The sequence below is a fragment of the Aureobasidium subglaciale genome (assembly GCF_000721755.1).
Source record: "Aureobasidium subglaciale EXF-2481 unplaced genomic scaffold scaffold_9, whole genome shotgun sequence".
Lineage (NCBI taxonomy): Eukaryota > Fungi > Ascomycota > Dothideomycetes > Dothideales > Saccotheciaceae > Aureobasidium > Aureobasidium subglaciale.
Genome location: NW_013566986.1, coordinates 378,926 through 395,308, shown reverse-complemented (window position 1 = coordinate 395,308; position 16,383 = coordinate 378,926). Strand labels below are relative to the sequence as shown.

Below are 16,383 nucleotides of genomic sequence, written 5' to 3'. Positions count from 1 at the left end.
TTGGCCATACCTCGCAACGTCTTTTCCCCCCACCATCCCCCCCACCCGCTACACACCCCGGAGAATATCTCTTATTCCGTCCAACTCTCCCAAAACTCAACATACTCCAGCAATGCGACCGGGGCGAGGTTGCAAAAGCTGCCGGAAAAAACACGCCAGATGTATTCTGGAAGATGGCGCGTCGTCCTGTTCTCGATGTATTGATTCTGGACACGTCTGCGATTTTGAGCCGAGGATACGGTTTAAGGAGGTTAAGCATGTTGATGCTGCGAGTAAAGGGCCGGGTGTCAGGGTGGAGTTGACGTTTGAGGATGATCAGGTTTGGGTGGATACGAATGTGCCTTGTTAGTGCTTCTGAGGGACACCAATGTCTTTGGGTGTTTGAGCTGAGATGTTATAGGCAGGTTTATCATTGAGGATGTCGTCAATGGGACTGAGTGGGACACTACGGAGCACATCGAGGACTTATCAATACCAGTCGATGAAACAGCTGGCAGAGACACTCTGTCTGATATACAGGAAGACCTTGATGAAGACATACCGATCCAATTCTCGGAACCTGTTGTCACCATCGGACAGGACTCGTATGAAGACGGATTGGATCTCGAATCAAATCATGTAAACATTCTGCACCCGGTATCAGTCCTGAACGAAGCCCCAGCACTAGATACGCCAAAGTCGCCTTCGACATTTCTCTGGAAGCCCAGGAGAGAGAAAAGTATCGCAACAACAGCAATCAACCCCTTCAATATTGGCGTGAGCGACTCGCAGAGGAACAATTTACTATCGCCATCAGACCTTGCGATCAATCAAACTCCACGCACACATCTCACGTCTAAGAGAGAGGCTTTTTTACTACACAAATACACGAATCTGTTAGCACCGTGGGCGGACATCTTCGACTCAAGACAACACTGCAAAAGGCTAATACCACGACTCTGTCTCCATATACCGATGATGCGTTATGCTGTTCTAGGATTGTCTGCAAGACATCAAGCGATATTGACGAAAAGCAATGAGCTAGAAGCAAGCTATTACCATGGTAAAGCTCTCGAGCTTTTCATCGAGGCCCTTTCTGCTCCTGAAGAAAGCTATGATGAGACTCATCTTATCACTGCGGCGATATTGCGGCACTATGAAGAGCTGGGCAATGATGATGACCACAGGACGCATATACTAGGTACCAGCAGACTACTGAATGCTGTGTCAAGGTTCTCTCTGTCTGGTGGATTGGGTGAGACGGCTTCATGGTGGATCTTACGGCAAGACATCTATGTTGCGCTTGTTCACAAGCAGCCTCTAAGTGTTGGCCTCTCTACTTATGATCAAGCTACATTCGACCTCGAAGACGATGGTGCATACTCCAATATCGTGGTACTGGTGGTCGCCAAGATACTACAACTACTATACTCATCCGCTCACTCCACGGATACCGCAGCATGGACGACGTTAGAAACAGAGGTTGATACATGGTGGGATGCGAAACCGGACACCTTTCAACCCATATTTCACGAGGACTCGGATTTCAGTCAAAACCGCGCTTTTCCTACCATCTGCGTGGTATCCTCTGCACCTAGTAAGTGGACTATCAATTGCTGGTCCAAAGGATGGTTTTGCTCACCTTCGGTACTAGTGGCTGGCCTAGCATATTACCACGTAGCCAAAGTACTAATCAAGATGAATAAACCTGTGAGCAGCATGCTATCAGGTTTCGATGCGACAAAGATAAGGCAAGAAGCAGAGGTATGCTAATGAACACCGCCAGAGACATATCATAGTATCAACCACTGAAAACAACACGACAGAAAAGCGTCGTGCACCACCTCTCACAAGCAATAGGCTTATCAGCTTCCAACGGCGAACTCGAAAACGCCACTTTCGAAACACATCATCTACTATACATGTGTGGGTACTGTCTCAAACATCGCTGTCAACGAGAAGCAGCAATACGATTCTTGACCTGGTCGGAGGATGTCACTGGATGGCGGACGTCGAATACTGTCAAGATGCTAGAAGAACAATGGAGACATCTTGACGGTGCGACATGATAGTATTGAGGCATGTGTATCAGGTCAATCCTGGAATGAGCGATAAGGTGTATCGCTATACACAGAATGGCTCCTTCCGAGGGTGAAAAGTGTGCTGTCAGAATGTACAATCAATTCTGAAGTCGAGGGCTTTTATGAAGAGAGCCGAAAATGTAACGACTCCCGTTGGGGATGCTTGATTTGATCAACTCGTACTGCATGAGATCATCTGCGATTGTGGCGGTACTCGCAACATAATGATTAGGGAGAGAAAGCATCGCGACTCAAAAATTGACAAAAAGATGGAAGGGACAACCGGGCATAGCAGAAAACAAGACATCCGTACGTGAAGTGTATGAGCGAGAGAAACTGCCGTGTACGCTTCAGGTCGGTCGACCGCTGGAAATATGGTTGAGATGCACCCACTATCTAAGGAGCTCACCGCATGACGATGTTAAGTCATAGACGTCCTGTCGTTGAACAGGAGAAGTTGATATTGCGCATGAGAATAGCTCGTACGTGCTGCATCTGACGGCACAGCTGTTGAGCTGTGGTCAACATAGCAAATCGATTCGGTGATTCTGTCAAAGATGTCTTAGTAGGAGATCAGCATGTTGCATAGTCACCTTGCTCGAGCTATCTTTGAGTTGTATGATGGCATTCGACATGTGTGTTGAAACAATGCATGATGTCCACTGAGTCGTTGAGACAATCTATGGCCTCTGTGTTGTTCCCAAGGGTGGTCTTACTCGAGTAATTGAAGTACTCACTTGGACTGTCTGGCATGATATGCCATCCTGGACAACGATCAAAGAGTCTAGCATCGCTTGGAGTTCTTAAAGTCTACAGTGCGCAGACGCGAGCTGTCTTATTACATGAGGACCGCTCTGATGGAGATGTCTCTACTCCATTTGTAGGCATCGCAGAGTGCATTCTAGTATGAAGGAGGTTCGCGAAGAGTTTTGCGATTCTATCAGGAGTTGTATTGATTGTTCTTGTGGCGAAATTGTCATGCGGGCGAGAGCGGCTAAGTTTTATATCTCTTGTGGATAGAGATGCGATATTCTGTGTTTCGCGATAGATGCAGGAGATGGTTGAGGCTTGCCTCTCGGAGTTTTTACAGCCACTCGGCGTTCAGGCAATCAGTTGCAGCGATCCGTTCATGTGCTGTCGCTAGATTGGACAGATTTGGCAATCGCGACCTTTATTCATCACCGGATGCATTTTTCGCCGTGGCTGCGTTTGATAAGCGGTCATGGATGTCCGAAGAAAAAAGTGCCGGCACGAAGCGGCGCCACAATTATATTTCTATCTGTGGGACGTCGAGCAGGTTTTAGATGTTAATATGTCTCGATTGATTGGGATGGCGCACTGGCGCTATCGACATTCTCGCGCTGACTCGTGCCTTCCCGAAAGCTCGTTTCAGGCCCTCCTTCAGAAGGTCCTTGACCGTGACTACGCTTTGAGATAACAAGGAAGCTAACTTCTGATAAACATGATTGCAGAGAAAGCTTCGATAGGTCGCCTTGTCTGTAGAGTCAATGTTGGCCTGATGTCGCGACGATATTATTTCACCTCAAGACTCGCGTAGACATCAGGCAGTAGCTTGGTCCTCCGGTCTCCATGCTGTGCTTAATGTTCAGTACTTGGAACTGATAAACACTGAATTTCGTGAAGTATCAACGTCAATTCTCAGACTCGAAAATACATGGTCTAAATGCTCTCAAGCTTGAAGCTTGAACGGGAGACATTAATACTGCCTGAAGGCGTGAAGACAGAAGGCATCCGGTGGCGTCAAAATCTGACAGATGCCATGCTCAACAGAGTGTGTTTAGCATGAGCCAATAGTCGGGTCGAATGGGCATTCAAATGATGGCTACAGAACGATCCAGAGTAACCTGATTGACCCCTCGAGCGTAGAATCCACCATTGCGTGACAACGACAGAGTCAACCTAGTCATTAACGATATGGCGAGGGATCAAGTAACTTTGAACAAAAGGAGGTGCTGGCAGTTCTGTTCAAGCAAGATGCTCGCCTGTATTGCTGGGTGACACATAGACTTGAAGGATCTATGAAGGTGAATATCGCCCTGATCAGCATGCAACGCAAGGAACTTTACCGAACGTTTCACTGCAAATTCAGGAGCGCGGATCTGCGTTAGCTCGGCTTTTGCAGAAACTTGAAGATGTTGACCTACAATTGGAAGAGCAGTCTCTTAGGCTGATCTGCTCTGTTGTAACAGCCCGATTTTGACATGGTCGCACCGCAGAATGCTAAGATTTCACGGTTCGACATATGCATCCTGGAGAGGATGCTTTGCGTTCTACCTCACGCCCAGTACCTTTGACTGACCACCGCCAGCTGAGGTCAAGATACATGGCCAACGGGCAGGCCACTGAACGTCAGCCAGTTGGTGCTGAGCCATAGCGAGATTTCTTCCAATACTCAGTAGTAGCGTAACGGCATGTGAAAACCACTGAAGTAGGCATCAGTCGTGACATCCGCCACCTCAAGACTCCAACGGAAGGGATTGGGAAGAGTTGCAAGCTTTTGATACAACATATCCCTAGCTGGAAGGAACGGACAGTCAATAGCAACAGAAGGCCGCTTATGCCATCGGTGGAACATCTTGACGCATAAGTCTTGCGTGATTACTTGACTCAGCGTACCATGTATGTGGAAGAAATAGAGCGATGTGACAGAACGGCAATACACGATTAACAAGCCTAATTCGGCAAGGTCGAAGCTGAGACACAGTCTAACAGACATTCGAGACTTCCTAGGCTAATCGAATTAATAGGACTTCTGCGCGAGAGTGTGCATATTCTGATGGGCAAGCAAATAGCTAGGCGGCAAGTAGACTAAAGTTGTGGCTGCGCACGACTTGGCTTACATGGCTTGTCATGCTGCGTAAGTCTCATGCGTATTCCGCGCTTCCTCGCTTGATGATCCTCGAGAGCTGTGTCGGTCTCATATTGTCAAACGGACTGGAAATCAAAGGGAAATATCCATACAGCTTGGCAGAGAATGTTTATGCGGATCGACAGCACCGTGCAGCGTCTGATCAGATCATCGAAGACATTCGTGCCACTTCGTCTGTGCTGTAGCAGAGCTGTTTGACTAACAACTCAGATACACTCACAGTCGCGATGAGAGTGGATTGTTGCTGGAGATTTGCGAAAGCTGGTGATGTGCGCAATTATCCGATTTTTGGACTCTCGCTGCGGTCCGCGATCGGAGTACGTCCGTAGGGCATTCTCACGGCGCAACCGCGCGTCTGCACGGCAGCAGAATCGTACCTACGATGTCTATAGAGCGCAAAATCGAGCGCTGAATAACAATGATGTACTAACGCAAGTTAACAGTATGAAATTACGGAAGCTCAGCGACGTTAAGTCCATTCGTTGTTGTAATTCTGTTGTCAAAGGATGTCGATTTGTGCCACTGTGCCCAGGAACATACGTTCGCCCTTGGCAGGACCGGGTTAGAGATCTGATGTCGCCCACATCTCTGGGTTACGTCTGTATTACCGGCAGGGTGGACCTGCATCCGTTATGGCTTGCTCAACGAATGAGCAAATCCCTGACCTCGCCTGCTCGGTATGGCCAGAGCAATGACGACGGAGAATATTAGCGCTAGCAAGAGAGGCGCGGCCAACTAGCACTGCACGAAAGGTCGTTGAAATAAAAGTTCCGTTCACAGTGCGAGGCTTGACGTGGCGGACGGCGTGGCGGCAATGACAATGCAGGAACGTGGAAGTTCAACGTCGATTCGTCGATGTGCCGGCGGCTCGGAAGTCTGGCAAGCCAAACGGCGATGATGGCAGAGGCCAAGGAAGGCTTGTGCGGTGGGGCCCACAGCGGGAATTCGAAACGTAGGCGCTTACGACGTGTCGCAAGTAAAAGAATAACTTTGTGTCGAGAACCCAAATTTGACACCTTCTTTAGGCGGTATTTATCAAAGTGAAGAACATGAACTTCTGATCTCAGAGGTGCGGATCCTATTGCTATACGGCTTCGCCAAATTGGCGATATCATACCGTCGAGCATGCAGGCTTGTTAGACAAGAAGATTGGCTGGGATCTGCGACATCACCTCGTCAATCTCATCTGACCCTTGGTGCCGCCTGCAGCCAATCAGTCAAGCCAAATCGATCCAGCTACGGGTCTTACGAGCAACGTCCAAGCTTGGAGTCTCGAAGAGAGGGAGATTTGGTCATCGGAAGTGAGTTGTCCACTGCGGACAGCAAGAAGCCATATCGCCATGCCCTAGTCACTGCACATGCATGGGCGATCAACAGGCTTGTCACCCAACCATCCTGCCAGGAAAGCTTCGCCAAGATGTCGACACAAGATGTTTCACCCCGAAGTCTTTTTGTCTCTCTTGCAGCTTGTCCGCCGCCGCTCCAGAGCACGACCGCCTCTTTCTCGGCCGTTTCCCACAGCAGAGGTAACATGAAACGTGGACACCCCACATGCTGAAGTTTGTCATTCACCCTCCACGGTGTGCAGAGCAGAAGTAAGCTGCAAGAAGGCATATTGATTTCCTTGAGTCAGACGAGCCTCCGCAGAGATACTCGGCGGCAAACCCCTGCGGACATTGCTGCAATTCTACAAACTGAGTACGGTAATGTGCCTCGATGCAGCTTCTGCGCGATAGTACACGGGATTATATGGAAGGGGGACGTTCCATGAGCACACACTGCGGCGTGGCGCATCGGACGCGCACTGCAGTGCCTGAGTCGTTGGACTGTGACCGCAGTTCCGATTGAGAGTAATCACTTGCAGTAAGGCCCGAAAAAAAGACAGGTTGAATGTAGTCGGCGGACTGTCCCGCTAAGCCGCCTGACGATCATTCTGCTACTGCCAAATCCACCCCTGCAATGGACTATGTCTAAATGCATCATTGATGGTCAGTGTATCAATTGAACCATGCTCGCCGCCGCACAGTGCCCTTCTTACCGTCCTATCACCGATAAGTCTAAGCAAATCAAGATAAGCTGCTGCAATTCCCCAATTGTTGCCGGCCTTTTTCTGTTGACATTGAGTCCTCGACAAACCCGACCAAGCTCCTGGACATTCAACACTTGGTTGTAGCCTTTCTCTACGCCTCTATTCTCTTCTTGCTTTACAATTATCCTTGATAGCAATCTTTCGGTAGACCCACTCCTCCACATATTGAGTTTTGGGTCCTTGCCTTCTACGATCTCTTGTACTACATAACCACTCAGGTTCTTCCTGTTTGTTTGCCGCACCAGCTTTCTTTTGCACGACACCCGACACTCGCTTGATTCTGCTCGGCATCTATGTCTGATATCTAGGAATATACGCCTTCTTGTCGTCGTTTCGCCTTCGTGGCGCTGGATAACTCAACCTCGCATCGCTTCTTGACATTTTCTGACGACCCTACGACTTCACAATGCGCGGCCGATGGCTCTTACCGTTGGCATTGGGCTCTCTCGGAGCTCGTGCTCTTCGCTATGATGGAAGATATGTCGAGTGGAATCTGAATATGGCACAGGATGCCACAGATCCGTTGGATTACTATACAGTCTATGATAACCACACCTACCATCCTTCTCCGGACAACTGGCGTTTCCCGTTTTACAGTTTCTTCATGGACCGATTCGTGAACGGAGATCCAAGCAATGATAATATGTAAGCTAATGATGACCTGTTCGTCATCAAATCTAACATCCACTCAGTAACGGTACTGCATGGGAACACGATATCTATGGTACGCAACTGCGTCACGGTGGTGACACCGAAGGCGTGCGGGATACGCTAGATTATCTTCAAGGAATGGGCATCAAGGGTATCTACCTTGCTGGCAGTGTCTTTTATAACTTCCCCTGGATGGCAGACACTTACAGCCCTCTGGTAAGTTTCCAGCGTACCCTAAATCATAGCTCAAATTTCAACTGACAATCACATAGGACCACACTTACTTGGACGCTCACTTCGGTACCATTGCTCAATGGAGAGACTTGATCAACGATATCCACTCGCGTGGCATGTACGTCCTGCTCGACAACACCATGGCAACTATGAGCGATGTCATAGCGTTCGAAGGATTCTACAACAGCAGCACACCCTGGTCTTTCAAAGAGCACACGGCAGTTTGGAAGTCTGGCGAAAGGTACCAAGATTGGGAGTTCAATAACGAGTGGCATGAGGAATGTCCTTACGAGTATCCGCGCTTCTGGGATCAGGGAGGTGCTTTGGTCCAGGATGAGAACACCACCAAAATGATTGGATGTATGGACAGCGAGTTCGACCAATATGGCGATGTCGGTGCCTTCGGACAGTACCCTGAGTGGCAGAAACAGCTTTCTAAGTTCAATGGCGTTCAAGACCGCCTACGCGACTGGCGCCCGTCAGTACAGACGAAGCTTCAGCACTTCATGTGTATGATGCTCAAAGCTCTCGACTTCGATGGCTTCCGTATCGACAAGGCTATGCAGGTTACCGTTGATGGTCAAGGTAACTTCTCTCACGCCATGCGCGAGTGCGCTGCGAGCATCGGAAAATACAACTTCTTCATCCCTGGTGAAATCGTCAACGGTAATGCTAACGGCGCCATCTACATTGGACGAGGCAAAGAACCCGACATGCAAGTAGAAAACTTGACCGAGGCAGCGACCACTAACACGACTTACATCCGCGACGACAGCCATCAGGCCTTGGATGCCGGTGCTTTCCACTACACTATCTACCGTGGCCTGATGAGATTTCTCGGACTTGACGGCAACCTACTTGCTGCCTCAGATGCACCCGTTAATTTCGTCGATGCATGGCACGTCATGGTACAGACCAACGACTTTGTCAATGCCAACAACGGCAAATTCGACCCGCGCCACATGTATGGTGTATCTAACCAGGATGTTTTAAGATGGCCTGGGCTTATCAATGGTACCGAGAGACAGGTTCTGGGGTCCTTCGTCAATACCCTTGTGGTACCTGGTATCTCTATGGTCTCCTGGGGCGAAGAACAGCTTTTTTACGTTCTAGACAATACCGCTACCAACTACATCTACGGCCGACAGTCTATGAGCTCGGCACAAGCTTGGGTAAGTGTGTGAGGGTACGGTTGGTCCGAGTCAACAGCCACTAAATAACCTCTCTATTGGCTCGTCGAAACGTACCGTTCCTCTCTTAGAATCATGCTAATTATGCTTCCCAGCAAATGCACGGCTGCTTCAAACTTGACAATATCAATTTGAGCAATTGGCCAGTCAACAGTTCTACGGTTGGGTGTCAGGATGACGCAGTGTCTCTTGATCACCGTGATCCGACGCATCCTATGTACAACTATCTCAAGTCCGGGCACCAGCTAAGACGACGATACCCTGTCCTCAATGATGGCTTCGATGTTCGTCAGCTATCTAACCAGACCTTCCACTACTACCTGAACGGTTCATTTGGTGTGCCAACTGAAACTGGTATCTGGAGTATCTATCGCGGAGAAATGGAGGGCGCGCAAGACCTCTCCGATGCTGGAGGCCATGGTAATCAACCCGTTTGGCTTGTCATGAGCAACTACAACGGCTCTAGAAACTACACATTCGACTGCAGCAGCACCAGTGGACATGCAATCATCGCACCTTATGATACAGGTACCAAGGTCAAAAACTTGTACTACCCCTATGACGAAAGAACGCTAGAGCCTTCTACGGAGAAACTAGGCTTCAATGGATCTACCGAGTATAATGGCTGTCTCCCTTGGCTTAACGTGACGAAGTATGGCTACGCGGCGTTCGTCCCCAAGGATGTATGGGAGGAGCCTTCTCCTTTCTTGACCAAGATTATACTCAACGACACTTTTATCGGCCATGACTCGCGAATCTTGGTGAGCAACGAGGATAAGGAGACATTGGCCTTGGAACTTCGATTTTCCAGAGAGATGGACTGTGATTCGGTTCGCCAGTCAATCAATATCACGTCCACCACAGGTGATGGTTCAGTCGCGGTCGTCGATACTGACAGTGTCGACTGTTTGACCACCGAGCTTCTGGATGAACCCCTGTTCTATGGTGCTGCCCCATCCATCTGGAGATTCCGCACAAACATCACGAATGTTGCCAATGGTATTCACACGATCACTGTCAACAATGCCACCTCTGCCAGCAAAACTGACTTCACTGGCTCAAAGGATAATTTGATGTTCCGAGTTGGTCAGATCGACAACCCCATGGTCTTTCCTTTCAAGGCAAACTATAGCTCGACACTTCTGTTCAGCAGCAATGGTTTGACTAAGCGGGCATCGGAGATATCTGGCACCAAAGAAGATGCTTTCTATGTCCAGCACAGAGCTCCTGGTGCTGATAAGTGGAGATATTCTTTGACTTGGGGCGCAGAGTGGTCCGACTGGATGGCCTACGAGGGCGGCAATAGTACTCTGGATAAGCAAATCTGGGCAGGATCCAAGAGACAAAAGTGGACCGGTGACCATGTCAAGGTCCAATACTGGTCCAAGGCAGCAGGTAGCAGTGACCATCTCCAAGAAGGTGATGTCTACGGATCCGCAGAGCACGTGCGTCGCTTCCCTCACTTCTTCGTTCACGGCTCGTTCAATGAGTATGGCTACGACTCAGGCTTGGACAATAAAATGACGCTCGTCGGCAACAGCACCTGGGAGTATGACTTTATAACCGAATGGCCGTCACAATTTCAACTCAACGTCTGGGGCATGGCTGACGACGGAACCCCCGATGTGTCTGCTGCCTTTGGTGACATCGACAACGACACCGTTCTAGATCGCATCGGCCCGACATCCCTTGAGATGTCGGTTGTCAACATCACTAACAATGGTCCTGAGTCACCGTTCCTTGCATGGCGCATTCACTTCAGTGACGCTTCCTTCCGCTACGTTCTTATCCCCGTTGGAAACCGTTGGAGGCAACTGGCCATGTTCATCTTGTTCGCAGTCATTCCTCCCTTGACCGGTCTCCTTAGTATCTACTTCTACAAGAAAGCCTTCTACGGAGTCAAGTTCAACCAGATAGGCCTAGCAGACCCAAAGTCCTTCATACCTTTGGCTATAAGGAGCAAGTTCAGGAAAGGAGAAGTATTCAACGAGAAAGACATAGCCCTTTCCTCTAGCTCCGAGACTGTCGGTGGCAATGTTGTTGTGGATAGCGGTGGTATCATAACAGCTGGAGCCATGATTAAGCGCAGGACCGTCCTTATCGGTACAATGGAATACGACATCTCGGACTGGAACATCAAAATCAAGATTGGTGGACTGGGTGTGATGGCTCAGCTTATGGGCAAGAATCTACAGCATCAAGACCTCATTTGGGTTGTCCCCTGTGTCGGTGGAATTGATTACCCTATCGATACTCCTGGTGAGCCAGTCGACGTCACTATTCTTGGTAAGGTCTATGAGGTCCAAGTTCAGTACCACAAGCTTGAGAACATCACCTACATGCTACTAGATGCTCCTGTGTTCAGAAAGCAGTCTGCTAAGGAGCCCTACCCTGCTCGTATGGATGATCTCGACTCTGCCATTTATTACTCTGCATGGAATCAGTGCATTGCTGAGGCATGCCGCCGCTTCCCCATCGATCTCTACCATATCAACGACTATCACGGAACCATCGCCCCGCTATACCTTTTACCTCAAACCATTCCTGTCTGCTTATCTCTTCATAACGCAGAGTTCCAAGGTTTGTGGCCGATGCGTAATGCAAAGGAAAGAGCTGAGGTTTGCTCCGTCTACAACCTCTCTGAATCTGTTGTTGCCAAATATGTACAATTTGGTGAGATCTTCAACCTTCTGCATGCCGGCGCCAGTATTTTGCGAATTCATCAAAAGGGCTTTGGCGCTGTCGGTGTCAGTAAAAAGTACGGCAAGCGCTCTTGGGCAAGGTATCCTATCTTCTGGGGTTTGAGCAGTATTGGTGCGTTGCCCAATCCTGATCCTTCAGATGTTGCGGAATGGGATAAAAAGCTTTCAAATCCGAACGATGCTGTCATCGACGAGGTCTACGAGTCCTCCAGAGCAGGTCTCAGACGTCAAGCTCAAGAATGGGCTGGTCTCGAGGTTAAGCCTGATGCTGACCTTTTCGTCTTCGTTGGTCGTTGGTCGATGCAAAAAGGAATTGATCTGATCGCAGATGTGTTTCCTTCTCTACTTGAAGAGAACCCGAACGTCCAGCTTCTTTGTGTCGGACCTTGTATCGATCTTTACGGCAAGTTTGCAGCCCTGAAGCTGGAGATCATGATGAAGAAGTATCCTGGCAGAGTTTACTCGAAGCCTGAGTTTACCGCACTCCCGCCTTTCATCTTCTCTGGAGCCGAGTTTGCCCTCATCCCCAGCAGAGACGAGCCTTTCGGTTTAGTCGCTGTCGAGTTTGGTCGCAAGGGTGCTCTCGGTGTTGGTTCTCGTGTCGGAGGTCTGGGTCAGATGCCTGGTTGGTGGTACACCATCGAGTCCCTGACCACTAAACATCAAATGCACCAGTTCAAGATGGCCATTGACGGCGCACTGAAGTCCAGTTACGAGACAAGGGCATTGATGAGAGCGAGATCGGCCAAGCAGCGCTTCCCTGTTGCACAGTGGAAAGAAGACCTTGAGATCTTACAGACAAAGTCAATCAAGATCCACAACAAGCGTATTGAGAGAAAACAACGTAACGGTGGTATGTCCGGCGCCACTACCCCTTGGGGCAGTGGTTACAACACACCCAACATGCCTGGTTGGATGACCCCCAGTGGCTGGACCACTCCTGGTGCTGGCACACCCTGGGGTAGAGGCACGCCCAACCCAACCAGGCCCTCATCTCCCACCCAGGAGAACACTGCGGACTCCTCGCCCACAGAGTCTCGTAACAACTCACTTTCCCTTGGTACGCGTGCTGGACCAGGTCATGTTCAACGGGCTCGCAGCTTCTCTGGCTCCCGTCCCACGCTATCGCGACGTAACTCCACCGAGGCAACGCAAAGCCGCAACCGTTTATCGAAAATCGAGGACGAGGAGGTTGGCATCTCAAGCGAAGACGCACAACAGGCCAGGGAACAAGCACAAGAAGAGGCACGTTCAGGCTTCCCCTTCTTAAATCAAGATCCATTCGGTGCCAACAGCCCCTACACGTTCTCCCCTGCTGGTACCCCTGGCATCGCTAGTCCATCTGCCTCTTCGCCATTCTTACCTTTCCCTCCTTCTCTGGGTAGATCAGCCAACGCCGAATCGTCCTTGACTGTTGACCGAGTCATCGAGCAAAAGGAAGACAAAACACCTCAGGATCTACTACCATTCTTCACGGACTCTACTGGCCTGTACTACCGTACTTTCGAGCGCAAACTCGAAGAACTCAATGGCAAGAACTCTGAATCGGCCTTGTGTATCGAAGACTACCTCGAAAAGTCGGAAAAGCAGTGGTTCAACCGTATGCACGATGTAAAGATGGCCAAAGAAACTCCTGCTGCTACTCGTGCCAACTCCCCTACCGGTGGATTCATCAACACCAACATGGACCCTGAAAAGGAGACCGCTGACCAGTTTCTACTACCTCGAGACTATCAAGCTCCTACAGGCGTTTGTCGTCTGATGATGTACAAGGTTGGTGATTGGCCCATGTACTCACTCTTCCTTGCACTTGGTCAGATTATTGCTGCCAACAGCTACCAGATCACACTACTTACTGGAGAGATCGGTGAGGCTGCAAGCAAGCTGTACATTGTCGCATGTATCTACCTTGCTGCTTCGCTGATGTGGTGGTTCGCATTCCGTCGTTTTGCCTTGATCTACACCATGGCGCTGCCCTGGTTCTTCTACGGATTCGCTTTCTTCTTGCTTGGTATGGCTCCATATGCAGCGACAACTTCTGGTCGTGGCTGGATCCAGAACGTCGCCACTGGCTTCTACTCCTTCGCTAGTGCTGCCGGATCGTTTTTCTTCGCTCAGAACTTTGGTAGCACTGGATCGGCACCTATCAAGACATGGGGCTTCCGTGCTTGCATGATCCAAGGCACTCAGCAGCTCTACATTGTCGGGCTCTGGTACTGGGGTGATAAGCTATCTGCCCTCAGCGATAGTGGTAAGGGCGCATCTACTTTGGTGACTTATGGCTCCACCATGACAGCCATTGGTGTGCCGATCGCTATATTCCTCTGGGCTATAGGTATCCTTCTATGGCTAGGCTTGCCTGCGTTCTATCGTCAAGCACCTGGAGCAGTACCCTCCTTCTATAATGCCGTGAGGAGACGTAAGATCATCGTCTGGTTCTTCGTGGCAGTCTTTGTACAGAACTACTTCCTCGCTTCCATCTATGGTCGCAATTGGAAGTACTTGTGGAGCTCTAAGCATGCACCTGCCTGGTCGATCTTCCTTCTCATCGTACTTTTCTTCGTCATCATTTGGGCTCTGGCGCTATGGTGGTTCTCGCATCTTAGCACTACCCATTCGTGGTTCATCCCTATTTTTGCCATTGGCTTAGGCGCACCTAGATGGTGCCAGATCCTCTGGAGTTGCAGCAATATCGGCATGTATTTGCCATGGGCTGGTAGCCCAGTAGCCTCGGCGCTTCTAGGACGTGGTCTATGGCTATGGCTTGGTGTGCTAGACTCGGTTCAGGGCATAGGCTTCGGTATGATCCTGTTGCAGACATTGACTCGCTTCCACATCACCTTCACTCTCGTGGCCGCCCAAGTCATCGGCTCCGTTGCTACAATCCTATCGCGTGCCACCGCGCCCGATGCTACAGGACCCGGAGACGTCTTCCCTGATTTCTCAGTGAAATGGAAGGACGGCCTCACAAGCGCAGACTTCTGGATATGTCTACTTCTCCAACTCGGCATCTGTGTCGGTTTCTTCACCTTTTTCCGCAAGGAACAGCTTTCGAAGCCTTAGAAAGTTGGACTTTGAACACTTGTACTCTTCTGTTCCCTTCTCTTCACATCGCAAAATTTGCGAGCCTCAAAAGCTGTTGACTCATTTCTGGTGTTTGTAATAGCTGTTTTCTGACATTTGTTTCGCATACATGAACTGCGGTTTTTTATTTCCTTCCTCGTCAGTTAGTTTTCTTGTTTTGCTGGCAAACAACAAACAGCATTTACTATACCCTATAGATAGCATTCAAATTTCTCATTTTTGTTCATACTCCAAACTCTGCCTCATGGTCTCGTGCTGGCTTTCCGATCTTCGACATGGGGCAGGTGCTCTCCAGATGTATATTCAAGCGGGTGAACGATCTGGTAATCGAGTGTCTCGAGTGAGAGTGACAAACTTTGGCTCATGGGACAAAAGAGGCGCAAGCGAGTGTGGGGAAATGACATGGTGTCCTGGATGATTGTTCTAGCCCACACTGTCTTCCAATAACTTTGCCAACACACAATACAACGAACGAGCTGGCGACAGGATGCTGGCATCCGGGTTCAGCAATGCACCGCTATCCAAGTACTTGGTCATGGCAGTAGTGGTCGGGTCGCTCCTAGCCAGCATCACCGACACCAAGCACCTCTTCTGGATCTTGATCAAGCCGCACATTTCCGACTACAGACAGCTATGGCGATGCTTGACCTGGCCGCTGGTCTATACCAATTCGACAGAGGTGCTGTTCTCAGCCATGACCTTGTACCAATTACGCGTCATTGAGCGTCTCTGGGGTTCGCGCAAGTTCGCCGTAAGTCCTCTCCGACAAGCATGCAGCCACGAAGCTTGTAACTGACCAAGTCGCAGTCGTTCCTTCTGTCGACATTGCCCTATACCGTCTTGCTCCCACCGCTGCTCCTTGTCCTCGTCGTCCGACCACTCTCATTCTACAACATCAACTACCTACCCGCCGGCCCCACAGCCATCGTCTTCGCCCTCCTCGCACAATACCACGCCGCCATTCCTTACATGTACAAATACCAGCTCTCGGCCAGCGACTCGCACCAAACAAGGTCAGCCATCAACTTGACCTCGAAAACGACGTCATACGTCCTGCCTCTCCAACTGGCACTTGCCCAGCTCCCTGGCTCTGCTATCGTAGCAGGGGTGGGCTGGTTGGTTGGCTACGCGTACAGGAGGGAGATCTTGCCCGGTGCTGCTTCATGGAGAATCCCGGACACAAGTGCCGGTAAGAGGGAAAGAGAGCGATTTGAAGGCTTGAGGAGACGCTTGGAAGGAGAGGCTGCTACGGCTAGTGGTTCAAGACCTGAAGAGGTTGAGGGTGGTAGAAGGAGGACAATCGGTGGCCAACTTCTTGATCAGTTTAGAGGTTCATGAGTGAGGTGTTCACACCCAAGTGTCGTGCAAGACGAACTAGACTCTGGTGATACATTTTCCCTGATGTCCGGAACAATATGATGCATTCGTAGCTGATCCTGTTCAGTAGCCTTCATTAAGAAGGTTTCAGCAATGGAAGGCAACG

General features: G+C 49.9%; 3 protein-coding genes across 3 annotated transcripts; all 3 read left to right on the top strand.

Annotated features, from left to right (window-relative positions):
* Positions 1–367: 367 nt before the first annotated feature.
* Positions 368–2,048, top strand: AUEXF2481DRAFT_29130 (uncharacterized protein; the record flags this gene model as incomplete). Its single annotated transcript, XM_013488689.1, has 3 exons — positions 368–377; positions 401–1,743; positions 1,806–2,048. The coding sequence occupies 3 exons, from the start codon at positions 368–370 to the stop codon at positions 2,046–2,048; spliced, it is 1,596 nt and encodes a 531-aa protein (XP_013344143.1).
* Positions 2,049–7,445: 5,397 nt separating this feature from the next.
* On the top strand, positions 7,446–14,879 carry AUEXF2481DRAFT_4666 (glycosyltransferase family 5 protein; the record flags this gene model as incomplete). The annotated part of the gene is made up of 4 exons (XM_013488611.1): positions 7,446–7,684; positions 7,732–7,906; positions 7,963–9,096; positions 9,210–14,879. 4 exons carry the CDS (start codon positions 7,446–7,448, stop codon positions 14,877–14,879), a joined length of 7,218 nt encoding a protein of 2,405 aa, XP_013344065.1.
* Positions 14,880–15,387: 508 nt separating this feature from the next.
* On the top strand, positions 15,388–16,238 carry AUEXF2481DRAFT_4665 (uncharacterized protein; the record flags this gene model as incomplete). The annotated part of the gene is made up of 2 exons (XM_013488610.1): positions 15,388–15,651; positions 15,708–16,238. The coding sequence occupies 2 exons, from the start codon at positions 15,388–15,390 to the stop codon at positions 16,236–16,238; spliced, it is 795 nt and encodes a 264-aa protein (XP_013344064.1).
* Positions 16,239–16,383: the final 145 nt, after the last annotated feature.